The sequence below is a fragment of the Poeciliopsis prolifica genome, unplaced genomic scaffold, assembly GCF_027474105.1.
Source record: "Poeciliopsis prolifica strain line A6 unplaced genomic scaffold, Auburn_PproV2 SCAFFOLD013, whole genome shotgun sequence".
Taxonomy (NCBI): domain Eukaryota; kingdom Metazoa; phylum Chordata; class Actinopteri; order Cyprinodontiformes; family Poeciliidae; genus Poeciliopsis; species Poeciliopsis prolifica.
Window position 1 is genome coordinate 11592782 of NW_026562388.1, and position 21144 is coordinate 11613925.

The following is a 21144-nucleotide window of genomic DNA, read 5'->3' on the forward strand; positions in this document are numbered from 1 at the left end:
TTAGGATTTTATGTGATAGACCAACACAAAGAAGTGCATAATTGTAAAATGGAAAGCAAGAGATGCATGGTTCACATTTGGAAAACCACATCTATGCTAGAGAAACTAGTTTTTTTTTCCCCCCATTCCTTTGTGCAAAGTAGCTCAGTGAGATTGAACAACAGATTCACAGTCTGACGAACATCTTGACTTTGCATTATTTTAAACATGTGAATATTGTTTTTATCTACAACCGGTTCACTGCTGCTCTGGCTGCATGTTGAGTTTTGTTGTCCTGCTGGACACTGAACCTTCACCCCAGTCCAAAGTCTTTTTTTATTCCAGGATTGGCCAGCATTTAGCTCCATCCATCTCCACATCAACTCAGTTTGCTCACTAATAAAGTCTAATAAATCTCTAACAGACTGCTTGGATTTACAAAGAGATTATATGCAAGTGGACTCTGTTTACTTATTAGAAGACTTCTGAAGGCAGTTAGCTGGTTGCACTGGATCTTATTTAGGAGAATCTGAGTAAAGGGACAGAATAAAAAAGAACACACCATGAACCATGCATCACTTTTTTCTACTCGTGACAAAAAGATGTGAGAGAAAGTTAGAGGGATATTTGTAAAACATTTTAGATCTGCATGTTTTGAATTAAACTATCATACAGTGGAATATTTTAAACCACTGCAGTGTTTCTTCATACTTGACTTCCCAAAGTGGTTCTGATTTATAATATTTCAGGATTTCTGAAAAACTTTCTTTGGATTTTAGCCATTTTCTGTATTTGATCCTGATGGTTAAGGTGGCATTGTTTCTTTAAAGATTGAGAAGCGTGGATGAACGTTAAGCGGAAGAAGTGTAAGGCCTAAATAACTTTTTGAAATCTAAAGAAACAAGAGAAAAAGATCCAGTAAAAACTTGACAAATGTCCTGAGAGATGTATTATCCACTGTGAGCCAAGAATTGGTGACTAAGTCTTCACAGAACTAAGTCAAAATTGGTTCTTTACCAACTTGTATGTTATGAAGACACAACACTTCTTTGTCCTTTCAGTTTAACGGTGAATTTATGGCTGAATGACTCATAAGAAAGAGCAGAAGAAATATTTGTTTGAAAAAGTCAACTACTCAGTGCATACGAGTAAAAAGCAGCCAACATCTGAAAAATTAAAATCTAAAAAATAAAAAAAACCCTGAAGAACTACTAGGACTAGTAGCAATACTGCTAATCCATAAATAACCCTATTTGCAATGTCTTGTTGGTTTTAGAACAGAAATTTGCCAAAAATTTGATTCAAGTTTTGCTTTTTTTTTTTTTTTTTTTTTTTTTTTTTTTACAGAATAAATTAAATGCATAATGACAATAATTTCCACATTTAATTTAATCCATCCATGTGAAGAATATCAACATCTTTACATTTCACAACAAAAGTTACAGGTTAAATTGCGAACTCTTCAAAAACAGGAGACAAGGCAGCACCCCTTCGGATATCCTTTTAAGCTATCTGAATGTTTCGGCTTACAAGCTGCAGGAAGCTATACTTTTACTTGTCCTCAGGCAATGGGCAGAGATTTGGCAGCTGCATGGCTTTCAGAATAGTTAGAAGCCTCACATGAAAGGTACTTTCATGCTCACCATGTGCTGCCGTAACACAAGAAGCTACTTATTCAGCGCTAACAACGCTTGTCAAACAAAAATCACTAAAACTCTCTCATTATGCTTGTCTGGCTGTATTTTTTTTTTTTTTGTCGCTTGGTTGAAGAGATGTTGTTACCCAGCCAGAGGTGCACACTCCAACAGGTTTTGTGGACCCATATGCTGAAGGCTATCTGTCAGTGAAACCTTCCTGTGGCTTTGGTGGCATGGAGGGAATGAGAGCGGGCAGCTGCTCAGATGTAGACTGGCAGAAGTCAAGGGCGATGAAGGTTTGGGGTGGGTGGCGGGCCTGGAGTTGTGCAACTAAATCCCAACCTGCGTCAAAGCTTGGAGTTCTTGGCCTCGCATGTCTATGGCAGCACGCTGGATGAATTAATAGCATACTACTCAATGTTAGGCATACTTTAATCTGTTGTCCTTTCCCAGAATATCACCTTGTGAGATGTGGTTACATGCACAGACACCTGTCAGGCCTGCAGAACGGCAGGACGTGCCCTAGATCCTCTTCGTGTCATCTGTGGGAGGGCTCCTGGACCTGGAACAGCCTGCTGTACGCAGGAAAACCTGGAGAGAGACACAAAGAAGCAGCTGTTACAGTGTCTTCTCCATGTCTGAACATTAAAAACATGTCAAACCAGGAAGAGTTTTCGTCAGATGACCTCACTAAAACCCTGGTGGTAATTGGTTTGTTGACATATGTATTATTCACGGTTGAGGAGTCCACCAGTTCATCTGTTCAGCAAGCTCACTCGTTCCTCGCTTACAGCGCCTGAACGCCTCTTATCGGCTGGCGTTCAGCCAGACATCCTGCAGGAAAAGGCATTCCGAGCAAAATCGAAGCAGCCATGTTTGTGCTTCCCAACAGTATGCCTTTCATTCCCCTCTCGGCAAGTTGTTTGTTTTGGTGCTCCTTTACACTTTAGAGCCTGACTGAACTGGAAAACGAAAACATCTTGCTGACTTTGAGTATGATAATCTGACTGTTGGAAGTTGGCTTCCTCCAGCTCAGCAAATGGAAAAAAAAGAAAAAAAAAAAAAAAGAAAGATGCAATATTGCCTATTCAAGTCCAAATGTCATAAGATAAACTTTCAGTTCCTTAATGTCTCCAGAACCCGTAAGATTGTTCATATTTCACCATACTAGAAACATCTGTTTATTTCACTGGGACTATCTGGTACATCAACACCAGATAAAGAAAGCTAAGGAAAGTCCTAGTTAAAGTTTATCAAATGGCATGCAGGAACACGGCAGTCATGTGGAACAAGTACATCCAAACTAAACGTTCTTGAGGCCGGTGCAATGACATGTACCTATTTTTCAAATTAACATTTCAAACCACATTAAACACAACATCCCCATGATAAATCATGGAGACAGCATCATGCTGATGGAAAGATACACACAAACAAAATACTTGGAACCCCCATGTACTTTTATATCCTGTATAGCACTTCTAGATAGATGCAAACTACAGTTCGTTGCTTTGTACATGTGACAGTGCAATGACAATAAAGTTGAATTCTATTCTATTCTAATGACCGAAAAACCAGAATAACTTGAAACTGACAATAGTAACAATAATAAAAAAATTACTGAAAATCTATTGAAAACAATGAAACTCAGACATTGCTTTTGAAATGTAGTTCAACAGAATCATTTAAAAAAATAAACTAATAAAATCACCCAGAGAAAAAAATGATTGGAAGCATTTGTTCTTATCCTTCTCTTCAACTTGTAATCAATTTTCCATATGCAATAACAGCCACGGAGGTTGCAGTGGCTACAGTCCCACTGCTCTTCAACTTCTGAAAAATATGTGCAACTGTCGTCACAGAAGCATCAAACTGTTAGCAGATGGTCTTATAACGCTCACTTTTAAAATACCTGTCTATAATTTCCTTCCTGATCTCCTGGGACAATTCTCCTCGTCACTTCCCGTGGTTCCTGTTCAGTGTGCTACACACACCATGTCACCAAAGTGTACAGTGACTACTTGTCACCTTTTATAGCTCAAACTAAATACATCCCCACGAACACGAATGAAGGAACTGGGTTGTTTTCTGGAACTGATGAGGCTTTTAAATGTTGGCCAAACATATTTAATTCAGCTGAGATCAGAGAATTACAGAAGCTTACTGACTAATTAGAGAACACACTTAAGTTTTAAAATGTCCCTGTGGACAAATGACTTTCTGAAGATACTATCATTTTTGTCCAAGTCTATTTCATTAGTTTATTTATTTATTTTTTTATGATTCCATTGAGCCATTTTTCAAAGGGAATGCCTGATTTTCATTGGTTCATTTTCAATACAGTTTTGGTCATTTCAAGTTTTTTAGGAGACCATTGTGGGGGTTTTTGATCATGAACAGAAAGGTACCAACAATTATGTGTATATATGGATCTATTAAAAATATGGCAAGATTTGAGAGTCGATGCTCACAGATGGTCTTAATCAAATCTGACTGAGTTTGAGCAATTTTACAAAGAATTGGCAAACTTTTCAGGCTCTAAATTACAAATACAAATGCATTTCACACTTTATTTAGGCTTAAAACATTTTTTAAATCATAATTTGTCCTCTGATTTCACAGTTTATCCATCTTTGTGTTGGTCTATCACATAAAGAAACCCAACAAAACAGCAAAAGTCAGTACTTTTGCAAGGTAATGTTTCATGTATGTTGTTTGAAAAGAGTGATTCAGGCAGTAAATTGCATAATACATCTGGAAAGGGGATGTTGGTCAGTAATTACACAGCTTTCCCCAACTCTCCACACAGGCACACTTTGATAGAAAGAGGCTTAGGCTATTTGTTCTAACACGATCAGACCCCCATTAAAGTGGCACAAATGCTGCATTCATTTCCTTCTCAGGCTTGAGCAATAAATCTCCACACAGTTACCAACTGTAGAGAGCAGAGAACTTCAAGGAAACCTCAAGGGAAGCATTGTAAAACACATGTGGTGGATATAATGTCGTTTTGTAAGCTTTGGTGGGTCCTCATCAGAACCGTGCCCTCGTGTCATGTCTAAAATCAACACAAGAGAGGAGGGGAAGTAGTAGAGGAGGGGAGGCTGACGTGAGTGAGCCGGAGAAGTTTTCAGGGGAAAGAGGGAGAGCCGTACGAGCGCCGAGGCAGAGATTAAAAGAGCACGCAGGAGAGAGATAAAGCGGGAGTGTGATTAACGATGGGTGACAGCTGATCATAGAGAATGTTCTCCATTTGGACTCGCTCTAACTGCCTGTCAGAGTCAATCAGGGGAGCTCAGTCATCTTGCTACAAAGGCAGAAAGACCTGATGCACTTCTGTGCTCCACAAAGGCTGCAGCCATTCCGACAGCTGTCTCCTTCCCTTTACATCGCCACACCGAATCTCTCTTATTCAAGAAAATACAGCATGCAGCACTAATATAAACTTTACATACGCTGATTCGGGAGTTTTTAATTGTTCTTTTCTTCGGTTACAGGCAAGTGTGAATGTACATATACATCCCTGCAAATATTTAGACAGATGTCCCTTGAAACTTACAGAAAAACCACAAGCTTTTTGTAGTCATCAACAAGCTTCTGGTATAACTCAAGCTGGATATTTGACCACTGGTCTTGACAGATTTAGTAGAACTCATTCAGATTGTTTGGTTCGCTGGCAGAGACCCAACCTTTAGGAAAAGTCTGCAAGCTTGAATGGGGTTGAGGTCTAGAAGCTTAATGGTATCCAGTATGATTCATTCCAAAAACCAGTTCTGATGGGTTTGGATCATTGTCCAGTTTGAAGACCAAACTCTTTCCCATGTTAAACCATCAATCTGTTGATGTGAGGTGAAGTAGACTAATTTCCAACCATTTTGTTCAATGCATCAATATCACTGGCACTAAAACAGACTCAGAGACCAATGCTACCACCGCCATGCTTCAGAATGGATTCAGTTTTACTGAAACTGAATCCAAGCCTCATCTTGACCAGAAAGGTAAAAAATTATTTCATTTGACCATAAAACATTTCCCCACAAGATAATTTGTTTGTGTATGTGTAGAGAGATGTGAATTATAGACACAGTTTTGGAGCAAGTGATTCTTTTTTGATGATGTCAGACTCACTTCACTTTACATGGTGACACAGAAGCAGCTTCCAGTTTATGGTTGACTTGAGCCTTGATTGCTTCATTGAGTTATTGTTGAACATCCTAATAAATCTGCTTTTATCGAAGGGTAACAGTTTGTGTTATTTCAACACAAATTGCTGTTTTAACAGTTTCTGGTCATAAAAGCACATTCAGAAATGTTTTAGAATGGATTAGACAGGCAGACATTCAACTAGCCTGGCCACTGCCTTCCTATGCAATTCCACTTGAATCTCATCTCTTTTCTTTGCTCGTTTCACCTGGGTCAATCAGCCAACAGGAGGAGTTGAGAAAAATTGACTGTCTGCATTGTTTTAGATTTGTAGTCTGCCTGCATAGGGTTGTAATTTGGTAAAGGTAGCAGAGGACGTGAATGAAGCCTTTCAGTCCATGTTGGCCACACTTCCAAATATTGAACAAATTTTGGAAGTGTGGCCAATTTTTGGCCATACTTGCTGTATATTCTTCTTGGAGCATGAAGAATATACAAGACATTTTATTGATTGCTGTTTACAGTGCTTGTAGTTTTCAATCAGCTTTGTCAAATTGGTGCATTACATTATTTATGGCCAATCGTTGGCAATTGGATAATATTTAAAACTTCAACACAGTTCACGCTTCCAGGAAGGCTTGGTATGGCTTGCATGTTTACATGCAAGCCATATGCTGAAAAGCAAAGATAATTTTACTAAACTAACCAAATTAATAATACCACTATTATTCATTTTATAACACCATAAGTCAAATTGCCAGTGTGAATTATTTTAGAACACAGTTGATAGTGTGAGGTTTGTCTGCAACACACTCACAGACACTTAACCAAATATCACAGGGGATTCAAATACATTTAGGCTTATATTTATAATTTTGACTCTTTGCAATACAAAAAAATAAGTAAATAAAGAATGTAATTAAACTGAGATTTATATCCACTGTAACCTTCCTACTAGCACAGTATGTAAGCTAAAAAGGCTTAAGTTATTTTTAAAAATAGACCAAAGAAACATTCCTCACCCTGTGCATCCTAAATAATGGAAAAAGTGCATTTAAGAAATTTTGAAGCTGCTCCTAAAGGATCCGGTTACAATGATGAGTTTATAAGATGTTAGTTAGGTTCAGCCAGTATTCTGAGCTTATGGGCAGAGAGAAGAAGGACAAAGGGGAATACTTCAAGAGACGTTTTCTTTGAGGGTGTTTGTGTGGAGTACGAGCGTGGCACAGGTACTGAATATTTTCATCATGGTGATCTCAGGGCCGTCTTCATAGACAGGATGACATGTAAAGGATCTGCTGATACTAAAGTATAGCAGATTATTAGGAAAAGTATATAATCAAACAAACAGATCTGAGGAAACTGGCTGACTTCAACGTCACTGCAATGAAGCACAAAGTTGTGTAAATGATTGCGAATGAACCCACATAGTCTGAGCAGAATATGTCCTTTAAAGAGGATTATTTCTGTAGTGCAGCTCTTGCTGTTTGCACAGTAATTGGGAATGGTGTGAACATTTGGCATTACTGGGTCTCATTAAGTGCAAATAAAAAATGTCTTTACTATGCTCTCTTATCTTTCAGCTATAATCAGACATTAAGCCAGTGACGCACACACCATGTAGAAACAAACTGAGAATTACTCTACGGGGAATTTGGTTTTATCCACGTCTAAATCCTCTTGGAGTTAGAATGTTTTTCCAAAAAATTAACAACAGGGGTGTGTTTACCACTATTACCCATAACCATTTGGGTAATTGTGGCCAGTAGCTGTAATTCTGAGACGTTTCATAATGCATCAAATTCTTTCAGCTTTTCTATGGTGGTAATTCATACTTTTTAAGTGGGATTATGTTAAGAGGTTATGAGTAGTTAATATCTTAACTCCAGTAGGTAGCACTTTTTTGCAAATACTAGCCTACAAATTAAACATTTGCTCACACCCAAATTGAATGATTACTTGCATAAATGTCTTGGCAATGTGAGTTTACTTCTGATTACACACAAGGTTATTTAAAGATCAGGAAAATAAAGAAACAAAGGGGAGAAATAAATGACCAAGACAAGTAAAAAGAAAAAAATTAAGAAAATTCAGTTCTGATTTAAAGATCATGACAGTTTCTCCAGGTCAGGCATTTTTGTACTTTTGACAAGACAGTCTTCATTGTGATAAATGGTTTAAGATGATAATGAGTTTCTTAAGCCTACGTTCTTTGGTAATAGACCTATTAAAATTTACCTCTGAGTGAATAATGACACCTAAGTTTATTAGATGGCCTCTGGTGTTTAGCCTCATTAAGCTTAGTTGAGTATCAAACTCCAACACAAATACTGTGGAAAAACTTAGTGACTGCAAGCACCTCTGATGACGTGGTGACACAGAAGTATAAAACTGTGTGTCATTAGTAAACAGTGAGAGAGAGATGTTGTATGCTCCATAATCTGAGATGGGGAAGATCAATTAATATAGTTCTAGACAAACTCACTCATGTATATCAAAAGCAATACTAAGCTCCAGAAAACTTTCTATAAATGCAATCTTGGTGCTTGGAATGGCAGAAAATGCACTGGAGAAATTCTCTAAACCAAAATTAGTATGTTTTATTGATAAAACTGGATTTTCGATTATCTTTTCCAATACAAGGTTACAAATGGATGTCTAACGACCTGTGGTTATTTACAATGAAGATCATTGTAATTTGCAGTGGGTAACAACTACATTTTACCAAACTGGCTTAAAACGAGCCATGTTCTGATCAGTCATGTACGTTCCTGTGATTTTAGGTAAGTACAATTACAACAATTTGACATTTGTAATTGTGACTGATGGAGAAAACTGTCAGCACTGAGACACATAAGTGTGCCAAGGCAACACAGATCACGTGATTTCAGGTTCACATATTCTGCACACTTCACACTTTTTCACTATGAAATAGAGATGAGCTTGTTAGATGCATAAAAGTCTCAAGTTCAATATAATTAATTTACAAAAATTAACAAACTTTCTGATTTTTGTGACCAAATTTCTTACTTTTCCAGACTGAAATGAACAGATGTGTCAGTCATGCCCATTTCAAAGCATGAATGAAAAAGTTTCATTTGAATTTACCAAAAATAGACGATTCAGTTCAAAATTTAAATATGAAATGTGCAAAACAATATAATGTATGGATGGATGTTTAGATAAAATACACGAAATAAAAGAAAAAATATCTGAAGATAAAACGAAAAACATTACAAATTAATTTAAGTTGAGATGAAAAATAGGACAATTCCAAACTTGTCCTTACTGCTTAGTCAGCCTGATTTTCAAATCATTGAACATTTTCTCCTCCTTTCTTCAATAGCATCCTGGAAAGAGGCTTTCCTACAGGTACTACTAATAAAACCCCAGTGTAACAACTAGTTGGAATTGAAGTTTGACTGTTATTTCAAACTCCAACAATGCTCTAAATTTTAACAGTCAGCAACTGAGAAAGAAGGAGCTGGATAAAAATATCCAGTGGTGTTTATCAGTCCTCAATGGGGAATGTCCACTATGCATGCCTGTAATCACTAACACTGGCACAGAGGCATAACTCCCCCCATTCTGAGGACTGTGGTACAGCATGAAGTATATGTGCATATAGAGCTGCAACATCAAACCCACCTGTTTTACCGCAAATGGCCTCGTAGACCACCTGCTGGTTGCTTGACATGGAACCACTGGCTGAACTCTCTGAGGACATCTGCCTGTTAATCGGAAACAGCTTAAGAATGAACAACGAATGAAAATGATTATTTTTTTAAGAAAGCAATGTTGGGAAAAAATATCCCAAGGACTGTTTGCTTCTGCAGACCTCCAAGGCCTCTGTGGAGCTAAACATCAAAACCAAACATGAAGAGAAACAGTTTCTCCCTGCGTGTGATTGTTTTAGCTGCCATGCGAGCCCTATGACATGAGTATAGCGGACTCAGATTCAAATAGTTGCACTTTGTGTGCAGTCTGTGGAGCCTGGTGGGGCTATGTGTTTACTGAGTGCCTCTCGAGAGCTATTGTGACAAGAAGGAGAGAAATTCCTACTCCTTGTCCAGGGTGATGTGATTATCACACCGGCTAGCATAGCCCGGTGATTACTGACTGAGTCAAGCTGCAAGAAAAGGTTACGAACATAAAGAATATGTAGAGTAATTAGCAAATACAGAGGTATATTTACCTCACAGGGCTTCATAAACAAGTCTAAAGATTGTAGAAAAGAAATTAAATACCTCTTTTCACATAATTGCACAGTAAGTGCAGTGTTTTCCAGAAGCACACTATTAAAAGAGCTACTGAAGCATAAAGCATGAACAGACACGTCTGTAACCTTATGCATTAATTCTGTTGAGCATTTTTAGGGGGAACAATAAATAAAGCTTAGCTGGCATTAACCTCTCGCCCCATAACAGCAGCATGCCAAAGAAGCATTAATAAGGTAATGAGGGTACACACTGCCTCCTTGTAAGGGGCTGCACAGTTGTTCTTTCATACCATTACACAACCACAAATAGAACTGGCCCACTTTAAGCGTGGCATACCTCGACAGGAAGCAGCCCCTTTCACATTGAGAGGGCGAGTGGGGGGGGGAGCTTGACCTTTGGGTCCTTTCACATCACTTTCTTTGTCAACAGTCTCTCACTCTGTCACTTTAAGAGTCAAACAGCAGCCAGAAACGTTGCAGGTGAGAGCTGATTCTGAACCTGCAGTGTGTGCAGACGGCTCTTTAAGCTCAACGCTTGGGAAAGTCTAACAATTCACTCAAATCTGCAGTTCCTGTGCTTGCGCCAGTAGTGTGTGCCTAATGCGATTCCACCCTCACCAACAGCGGATAAAGTTTAACCATAAACACACGCTTGGCGGCTTCTGTCTGTATGGAGTATTCTATGAAAATAACTACTGTTGTGGCTGATTAATAGGGAGTGAGAGCAACAGCAAGGTTGACATTAATGGCGCCGGTGTAATTGTCACTCTATTAGTAATGCCACACGACAGCACGGGTTTCCGTAGTTACAGCTGCGACTAACCAAACCTTGCAAACAAAATACCAAACAGGCTCATTTATTTGCATTACAAATTGCTGCTTTCAAAGCCTTCGCTGAAGTCATACCACTTTGAGCCTTTGCAGCCCCTCAAGTTGGCAGCTGGGGTATGATGATAGAGCAAAGAGAGGGCCCTGCTTAAGTATGATACCAACAAGCTGCACATTTGCTGAGCATGCTCTGTGGCAGCAGAGCTTTAACGCCAATCCTGAAGGCTGAGAGTCTGCAAAAGTATTCACAGCCTTTTAACTTTTTCACTACTGATCATACTACAACCACAGATTTTAAGGCGTTTTATTAGAATTTTAGGGGATAAAATCAGTGGAAAATTGTCAAGTTGCAAGAAAGGAATGTAGTATTTTATCTGTTCTACTTTTAAATATCAGAAGAATGTGGCAAGCCTCTGCGTTCAGTCCACCTGACATTATTTTGATGATCCTGTTTTTGTGGCAAGTACAGACATAAATCTTTTGGCTTTGTTTCAACCACCTTTGCACACAAAGACACTAAAATAGATCTGGCTTAGTCAGATTAGGTGAACATCAATTGTTGTGCAGCCAATTCTCGATGGGACTTAGCTTCAAGAATTTAATTGGGTCATTTTAATACATAAATATGCTTTGATTTGGGTGTGTACAAGAGATTCCATTGGAGCTCTAGTTGAATAATTACAGTTTTGACCTGAAGGAAGTCTCAACTCTGCAGCATCTAAATAAATCTTCTTCCAGGATTGTCCTACATTTAGCTCCATCCATCTGCACATCAACTATAGATGAATGTAGAGTGTTAGTTTAGTTTTTATTCAGGGATATTAGTGTAAATCACAGAACATTTTCTTTCCATTTGACAATTACACAATAATGTGCATTGTTCTATCACATCAAATCTAAGTTAGTGTTTGTAATGTGAAAAATGTCAAAGTGTTTGTAATGCGAAAAATGTTTTCAGGTTAAGTAAATAACTATGAGCTAAATCTGAAAATTAATGGGTAAAGAAGTCAGCCCTTCCAAATGGAGTGGGCAGTACTTGGAAAGATTTAATGCGTTAGACCTTCAAAGAGCGCTAACAAAGATCAGCAGTGCATTATTCATGGAAATTCCTGGGGAACAAAGGATGGAATATGTGTATCAAACAATAATTTTACAATTTGATAGAATGGAGTTTGGAGAGCGGGGCAACCATGAACTCTCTCAATACATACAGCACAGTGATTCTATTATAAGTTGGAGGGGATTAGCTCGGCACTGGGATACGTTTCAGATCTGCCTCAATAACAAAGGTATAGAGTTGCTCCAAAAAAGAGCCCTGGAAAAATGGGGAAGCAACTTATAATCCTTCCATTTTCTGGAAACAATCATCTTCTTTCTTCTGGATAGAGTTTACTTTTCTCTGTCATTCTTTATTTTCTCATCTCTTTATTCTCTCTTTTCATTGTTTCCATCAGCGCATTTTTTGCTCCTGAAGCTTCCGTTTTTCCCACACTCTCCCCTGTCACACTGGTCGACCACAAAAATGCAGGACAGAGGAGAGTGTGAGGGGGGCTCTGGAATTCCACATGCAGAAGGTAAACACAGCAACTGCCAGGAAGACACACACACACACGCACACACACACACACACACACACACACACATGCAAGCAAATACAGCTCACCACGCTATATCATCCATTCTCTGCCTCACTAACTCCTTCTATGCCAGGTAAAGTTGGTCCAATGTGGCAACAAGCTGAATGCGACAGATAGCAGAGTAAATGTTTAGCTCAATCCTGGCTGCAGTGAATGAGTCAAAATAACTAAAAAATTAACTGCCAGATAGATTTGTTGTCGATAATTTGGAGTTAAACTCCCCTGTTGTGCCATTCCTCTTCTACATTAAACAAAACTGAAAAGCCCTCTGCCAGCATGCTTTAAACAAACAATCAGCCCTGATCACAAAGGCTTGCTGCTGTTGTGTAATTTGGATGGATGTTTCAGTAACAGTCATAAAATTAGCAAGGGAAATAGCTGGCAGTTGAGCCCAGTTTCACCCCTTTTCTTTTTCTTTTTCCTTCTGTACTCTTCACCTTATCTCCAAACCAAACAGGATTTAAATGGAGCCCAGAGCCCGGGCCCTTTCACTGAACCAAATTCTGTTTACAGTTCAGGCAGAAATCAGGCCTGTGATGAGGTTGTTTACTGAACAGAAAGATAGAGCCCACGGCCAAAAGGCTGGGAGCAGTACACTTCACTCATATTCTGACTCTCATTAGCGTTAGCCGTGTCCGCTTGAACTCAAGGATCCCATGAACCCCGTCTCCTGCCATGAGCGGGGGCCAGAACTGCCACCCCAGTGCTCTAAATGTTTCGGAAAGCCCACAGGAACATTGTTTCATTCACCATTAAGTAGAAATACAGCAATTCACCTGCAAAACTTACTTTATTAGGCGCTTTGTTGCTGTTTTCCTGCCCTGTCCTTCCAGCGTGCTGCTGGGTGGCTTTGGAGTATAAACCGGGCTAACACTGGTCTGCCTGTGGTTGGGACTGGACTGAACATGTAAGCTGGATGGTTTTGTGGATACCTGCAGGTGTGGACTGCTTGTCTGGTCATGAAACTGGGTCTGGGAGGAGAAACAAGCAACATCGATTAAGGTAAATGGCACAAAAGCAACATTTTCATAAAAAAGTAATTCCCTTTAAAAGAAATTCACATTTTGTCGCATTAGAACCAAAAATATATTTATTTTATAATTCAGACCGGATCATTCTAAGAAACTGGTGTGATTTGATCTAAACCTGTTCATTACTTGTTTAGCTTTATGCTATGTGGGAAGAGTGTGGGAAAAACGGAAGCTTCAGGAGCATAAAGCAGTAACAGCTGCATCTTTCCATCGGCTTTGACCAGCTTCTCTGCAACCGGTAAGAGAAAAAGTCAGAATTTTTATTCCATTAATTGTCAGAATAATCAATAGAATACTCAATTACTAAAATAATTGTTAGTTAATGCCCTCGTGCAAATTATGTTAAATCTTCACATTTACACCGAAGTAATACTTCAGCATACATGGCAAGATCGGAAATATTGTCAACCATCTACCTCACATTTGTGCATGTTGCATAAAGGCCAAGGAGTTTATTTTTCATCTCATCTCACTAGAGCCCCTTCTTAGCAAATTGCAGACAGAACATCTTTTGCTTTTTTTCAACTATGACTTTTTTGTGCCAATCTCCCATAAATGCCAAATTTGTTGAGTAATTGACTAAAATATTGTTCACTCTGACAGATATGGATCTCTGAAATTCTCCAGCCACCTTGCGTATAATTTTTTGATGAACAGATACATCTCAGTAGGTTTGCAGTTGGGCAATGCGCTTTCCATTTTCCAATGAGAGGTTGAACAAAAAAGAGGTTGAAAATAGGTAGAAATAATTTAATTAGTCATTAATTTCTGTTGTCCCAAGAGAGTCTGTTCACTAATATCATGGAAGAAGAAGGATTAATAATGAGTGTTCGTACACAATAAAAGGCAAGAGGTCTCCAGAGGGAACTCCACAAAACTTAGATGAAAGGTGGAGCATGCATCCATGGGAGTAGTGTACTCTTAAGGACAAAATAAATCAAGCCACTCCAAAAGTGGCCAGCGGAAGTGTAATCACATTTAGAATGGGTTAGTCATGGAAAATACTCTGGCCTCTTTTATTAAGATGAAGTATCAAAGTGCTTGGCATGGAAAAGTGCAGATATTAATGAAATACCATCCAGTATCAAAACAAGCTTAACATTTTTTGAAGTTGGCTGCAATGAAAAGCAAATTCCCCACATCATTTATTTGTTTATGGAAAAGCTCTTCAAAGGCTTGGGAAGGAGGAATATGCTGTTGTCTTTTTGACATAATACTTTAGAAGCACATTTTACTCAGTCCAAGTAGCAGTAGGGAATGCTTGCATACATTCTTTCCACATCTCATGCCCATGCTATTTTCTCTGCTGCTTTATACGGCTATCTGACATACTAATGGTTTTCCAGTTTCTCAGAGTAGCCGTTCAAAGGGCCAATGAGGTGACATGAAATATCTGATGTAATTCCTGTGTTGATAAATGAGAAGCTGGGTTTCCAGGTTGCAAGCCCTATGGCCACAATTCAGTTTGAGCGGGGCCAGGAAGGGCACCTTTCTTTGGCTGCCAGGTGGCCCGGGGCCAAGCCAGTGGAGGAGCCGAACAGTCTGCACCCAGTAACTGGAACGTGGACTAGAGTGCCGGAACAGATCCCCGTCTCTTTCTGTCTCTCTAACCAGCACCCATGAATACACATGAGCATTCACAATCAATAGAAAGCCTGTTTCTGCAGCTTTAGTTGATCCAGAATAATCAATTATTTAAAGTCTGCTCAGAAAAAAAAAATAAGGCTATCGAAACAAGGTACGTTTGAATTAAAATACCAAAATCAATCACTAATGGAAGTAAAGAATGAACGCAGGAAGCTTACAAACTTCTGGATGACTCAACATTTGATCACTCCCAAAGATTCTTGGAATCTCTTAAAGTGACTTTGATTAATATTTCTCCAGGCTTTCTGAAGATCTTTCAAATCTGCTCTGGCTGCAGCCTTGTTTTATTCATTTAATGCCTTGCAAAATAATTTATATCCTTTGAGTAATTTTGTGATGATTTCAGCACTGATTTAAATTGACAGACCAACACTAAGAAGCACATCACTCCTTAGTGGAAGCAGTAAACATGGCTTCTGATTTTGTTCAGATATGTAATGCTGAAAAGTGCGATGTGCATATCTAATCTATGAATCTCTTTATACTGATAAAAGCAAAAGCAAATTACAACTGAAACTGAACCAAAAGGTGATTCTTCAAAGTAAAAAAAAAAGATAGGATGAATTACCATAAGCACAGTCCTGAAACCCTCCTGCTTTTTGAAACAGCCACGTAAATACTTTCAAATTACAGCCTTCACGGTGGATCAGATATAACTTTAAGTGTTTCTTGTTGCTAAATTACAACTGGTGACAATCATGCATCAAAATTATATCCATGCTGCAAGGCCAAAAAACTAAATGGAGCTCAAATTTGACATAAAATGGGCTGGTAAAACTGGAGATTCCATATAGTGTCTTACAAAACTTTCATACCATTTAAATTTTTTATATTTTGACAAATTACAAAAGCAAACTTCAATTTGTTATTAGTATTTTATGTAACATCTTCACACAAACTCGTGAGAAATATAGACAAAGGAAAAAAACATGACTTTTTAATTGAAAGGCTTTGACCAGCTTTCCCAAGTTGATATTTAGTAGAACCACCTTCAGCTGTAATTAAAAGTCCAAAGTCAAGCGCCATCAGACTAGCGCTTCTGTGACAAACTATTTTCTCCTTCGGTCTACAATTTGACTTGGTCATTGTACCACATAAATATGCTTTGATCTAAACCACTCTATCATAGGTTGCATGATTTGGGTTGTCTTGGAATGAGCTCCTGTTGAAAACGATGTTGCCACCAAACACGTGGTTTGGAAAAAGATTAGCAGAATGTGTGGCTAGTAAAATATTTAAGAGTTCAATAGTGAAAAGATAATTTTGTAAAATGGTAATGTTAGGCAAAGCAATATTTTGCATATAATAATCGTTGAAGTCCACTTGTTTTTCTCCTGCATATGTACCTGGTTTCTGGAATGGTCCCTGTCTAAAAGCTGATGGGTCTTTAATCTCTGTTGTTGCAGCTGCTGGATAGCAAACTGCAACTGGTAGCTTCCTTTGGTTGACTGACTGCTCTGCGTGGAGTTCAAACCCATCACCACATTGGGGGCAGCCTGCATCTGTGGGTCCCATATACCCTCCTTGCACTTTGGTGGCCTGTGAGCAATGACAAGCAGAAGTGAGAAAAACAATTTGAAAGCAAGAAATCACACTCTATTTGCAATATTCAAACCAACGATGCTATATGAGTTAAATCTGAGTTCAATCAAATGAGTATGAGTGTATTCTTTGGTGACCCTGGAAAGAGATTGTAGCTGCATTTTTTCCTCATTTGTCTACAAACAAGAGATGTAACAGCAGGTAATAAAGATCTGTATTTTTGTCACTAATTTAAGAAAATTAAACTCATGTATTGCATAGAATGAAATATTTCAAGCCAATATATCCTGGAGTTATGATGATTATGGATTAGTAAAAACCCAAAATCCACTGTCTATGATTGTGAAAATAGAAATATTGTAAAATTATGGGGGAAATTGTTGACTTGACTATTGACTGTTGACACTCCTCATCAGGAATGTATGCCCAAAGGTTACTGCTGAAGAACGACTGCTTTATCCAGGCATGTTTATATAAAGTTGAGTGGAAGGCAAAAAGGTGCACCAACAACATCTTGAAAGGATTGTCAAGCAAAATCAAGTATTGACTAAACAGACTTGCAGTAGCTTTCCATTTCGCTTTGAAATATATTTTGTTATCTTATGTAATATTTAATTTTCTGACACCCTAAATTTTATATTTGTATTATCTCTAGGCCATAATCATCAAAATTATGATTATGTCTATACATTTCCCTTTGTTTCACTTTCTGAGATGAATGAGAAAAATTATTGAACTTTTTCACAACATATACATAGATTTTTTTAGATGAATCTGTAAACTTTCATTTTCTTTGAGAAGCCAGCTTTTAAGATCCTAACCAGTAGCTGCAAGGGCCACAGAAGCCCCAAATCAAAGTTATCCGATCATGGTCAAAGCAGAGGACAAGGCTGCAGCAAGCAAGGGTCGAGCTAAAAATCTTTGTTCTTAGCATCAGTGCTCCTCTGGTGTCATGTCCCATTTGCATTCCAAAGGAAAGAAAACTTTTTGACAAGCTGCATGCGCTTATAACTGGATTATCTGCCATTAGAATTAAACCTGCTTCAACCTTTTTTCTTCATTTTCCTCCTGCTCAAACAATGAAGTGACCAGCCTGTCCTTTAGACATGCTTAAATTGAGTCTATGTGGAGTCTGGTTTGCTGCTGTATATATATAACATCAGCCAAAAATAATGCCATAAAGGGATCTATTGGGAGCTGCAAGGAAGAATATAATACAGAGTGGGAGAAGGAGGAAAAAAAACGGGATACATGTACAGTTAAAGAAATGGGAGCCTCGGGGGTCTTAACAACAAAATGTTCTTGGAAATTCCTCCCATGCATGCAATAACATTTGTCCGTTGGTCCATAGTTAAAGAAAACACAGCAGACCTAAAATCACAATAGCTGCAATATTTTTAGACTTCAACTATGATAAACTCTAAAATTAGAATTCAGTTAATCTTGAACAACAATGCAAACTGTGGGATAATAATCTTGTGTCGCTCAAGTGAAAAAATATTCCTTGTCCTGAACGGCCAAACAAAGACACAAGGGATCTTAAACCCATGTGAACATGCTATCCGCCCATGCATTTCTCAGTTCACATAATAGCTCATATATCGCAAAAACAACTGATGTGATTAGGAGCCAGAGAAGTTTTCTTTTTCTTTCTTTCTTTTTCAAGCTTCTGGAAACAAAGGCTCGTCTGTGAACCCTATGAGGCCAGTGATTCTAAAACTCTTGGGGGACAAAAGAAGAACTTGTTCCTTGTTTACAGCAGTTATTTCCTCTAACTTGACTGCTGTTTGCACACTGGACCGCCACGTCCTTTAGCCCTGCTGTTTTATCAGTATACATTGCATCCATACTGCCCTATCACAGTAAGAGCATATGTTGAGGTCTTGTCAACACCACAAAAACTTCTATAGATAACAAGAATCTTAACAACGGGAGGAAGAAATTTTGTTCAGCACAGCAACCAATGAAATAAAGAGAAAAAAAATATTTGAAAGGTAAAAAAAAAAAAGATTTCCATCTGATACTCTCATCACACCATATCTGCACAGCTAAAACTTTTTAGGAGTAACCACCAATTTAGAGAGACTGCTCAGGAGTGTCAATTCACTCCCTGCTGTGCTTGCCATCTTCTAATTTGCTGTTGAACAACAGAGCAGTGCGGGAGCACATGTGCAGCATCAATCTAACTCGGAGTGAATGTGGGAAAATGGACCGTTTGAAATGACATCATGCCAGACTATCTCGAAGCCCTGCCTGGTCAGTGTAAACATCAGACGCCTCAAGACCGTGAGGGTATTTCCAGCCATTAATCAGTGTTTGTTTATAGAGCTTTCCTGCAACAACATGACACAGAGAAGAAACATCCTTGAAATGCGAAAAATGACTCGTATTTATGGTTTTGTTCAGTCCAGTGATGCAAGGAATGCTTATGTTGAAGCTGGAAAAAGCCTGAGAAATATAGGATTGGAGCCTACTAGTAGTCTGAAGTCTGAAGTAGATCTGATGATCTACATCATTATATGTAGATCATCAGAGACGGCTGAAGGCTCAAAGCCATACTATAAAAGGCAGAGACATACATACAAGCTTGGTAAACATGGTGGAAAAGTATGGAAAAATAACTTCACAGCCAAACGTCTTTACACTATACTGTTTATTTAATGTATACTTCCATTTATTTTTTATCTTTTAATTTAGTTAGTTAATTAATTATTTTTTATTTTGCATTTATTATTCTATCCAGCTACAAATCAGTTTAATGTCTGGTCTCTGAAATATTTGCACCTTTTATTGCATTGATTCATTTTACAATCTGTGGCATGCATTTGTTCACCTCCACCTCAAATGCAATACTTTGTACAGCCACATTTTGTTTGTAGAGATATGCCTCTACTAGTTTGCTCAGTCGGACTGTATAGAAATGATCTCTGAACATCAGTTTTCAAGTTTTGCCACACATTCTCAATAGGTTTTATGCCTATGCTTTGACTAGACCATTCTAAAACATGGATGTGATTTGTCCTGTATGTGGTGTCCTGAAACGTTGAGGTTTATTTCTAGTGCAACCCACCTGAATGAAATAATTATTATGTAAGTAGGGATTGCACTCTTTCAGAGATATTGAGTAATATTTCAAAGATAGTTGCTATCAGTTTCGTTCCAGAGGTGTTTATATCTGGTGGAACTAAATCTACTCAGTGGAATTTCAGCTCTTCTTACCTAAAGGCTTCTCCTTCATAGTATAACATCTGTTACCCATCAGAGAGAATGAAACCTCTTTTTAAACTCAAAGGAACAGAGACATCAGGCCATTTTTTGTGGTACACTGACTCAAAGAATTCAGACACTTTTACAGCAGTTTTTCTGATTAGTCAGGAGAAAGGGCGTTCAAGAGGTCTTTTGAAATGTTACACCCTTGCAATACATTACAAGGCACTGAATTAAATTTAAACAACACCCTGTAAAAGTACAGTTTTTGACGTTCCTATTTTATAGAGCTGTACAGAAAAGAACACTAGCAAAAGTTATATCATGAACAATAAAAAAGGATAAAATACTAGAAACATTTCACAATAGTTTCATTTGGCTGAAGAACTAAAGAACGTCAAGAAGCAACTGCTGACTGTAAAAGAAGTCAAATATTGAAGTTGATTATTAAAAACAGCAAAGCCACTGGTGCTCCCAGCAAATCAAAGCCCTGAAAACTAATGGCTCAGCATCTTAGTTAAGACAAACAGGTTGCATGACCTTTTTTGCTGTCTGTCATTTTGACTGACAGGAACAAAAAAAATAATCTATAATCTATTTTTACCCATCAGTTTTTGAAATGACAATAGTAACATAGACAGTTGCATTTAATTGTCATTAAATTTAATTAATATTCAACAAGAGAATTCACACTATCCTATCACACGTCAAACAAATGAATACATGTAACATTTTCTCCACAGTGACAAAAACCACTGATTTTGGTTGCAGTAACTACATAGAAACAATAAGATTAAATGATTGCACTTAAATTATGGACAATTCAGCTGCTGTGGACAGAAAGCACAATCTCAACTTTCTCCTGATCCGCATGAAGATGAGTTATGCATTGGAGATTGGTATTACAAGCACCACATAACCTGAAGTTTTGTCCTGTAACCGCTGGGTTGCCAGTGCGAACCCCGTTCTGCCCAGAATACAGTGCAGCTCACCACAACAAATGATTGCAGTGCAAACTGCTTTGGAGTCCCCTGACTTGATAAAGTGCCATAGACATGCAGACAATTTACCACTGTGGGGATGGTATGCTGCACGATTAGGAGTTGTCCTGTTAACAAATTCAAACACTTAAGCCGAGGATCTGTGTAGCTACTCCAGAGTCAGCGTGGACCTTTTTTTGTTGGTTGCATTGGATTTTAATTAGGCATTTCAGAGTAAAAGGGGATGTAATAGTAAACCAGCCATAAGTCAATACATTACCATGCAATGGTAAT

The 21144-nt window shown here is 38.2% G+C and overlaps 1 protein-coding gene across 12 annotated transcripts in view; it reads right to left on the reverse strand.

Annotated features, from left to right (window-relative positions):
- Window positions 1–1344: 1344 nt before the first annotated feature.
- The window catches only part of ttll5 (tubulin tyrosine ligase-like family, member 5), a 61127-nt gene continuing 41327 nt past the window's right edge, over window positions 1345–21144 (reverse strand). For 9 of the 12 annotated variants that reach the window (XM_055038204.1, XM_055038203.1, XM_055038205.1 and 6 more), the window contains 4 exons: window positions 16468–16660; window positions 13233–13414; window positions 9408–9490; window positions 1345–2207 (listed from right to left, as the gene is read on the reverse strand). In XM_055038204.1, coding sequence (XP_054894179.1) covers window positions 2155–2207; window positions 9408–9490; window positions 13233–13414; window positions 16468–16660 — 511 coding nt within the window. In that variant the 3' untranslated portion in view covers window positions 1345–2154. The remainder of the gene's footprint in view (window positions 2208–9407; window positions 9491–13232; window positions 13415–16467; window positions 16661–21144) is intronic. The other 3 variants (XM_055038208.1, XM_055038213.1, XM_055038212.1) reach the window with 3 other exon arrangements.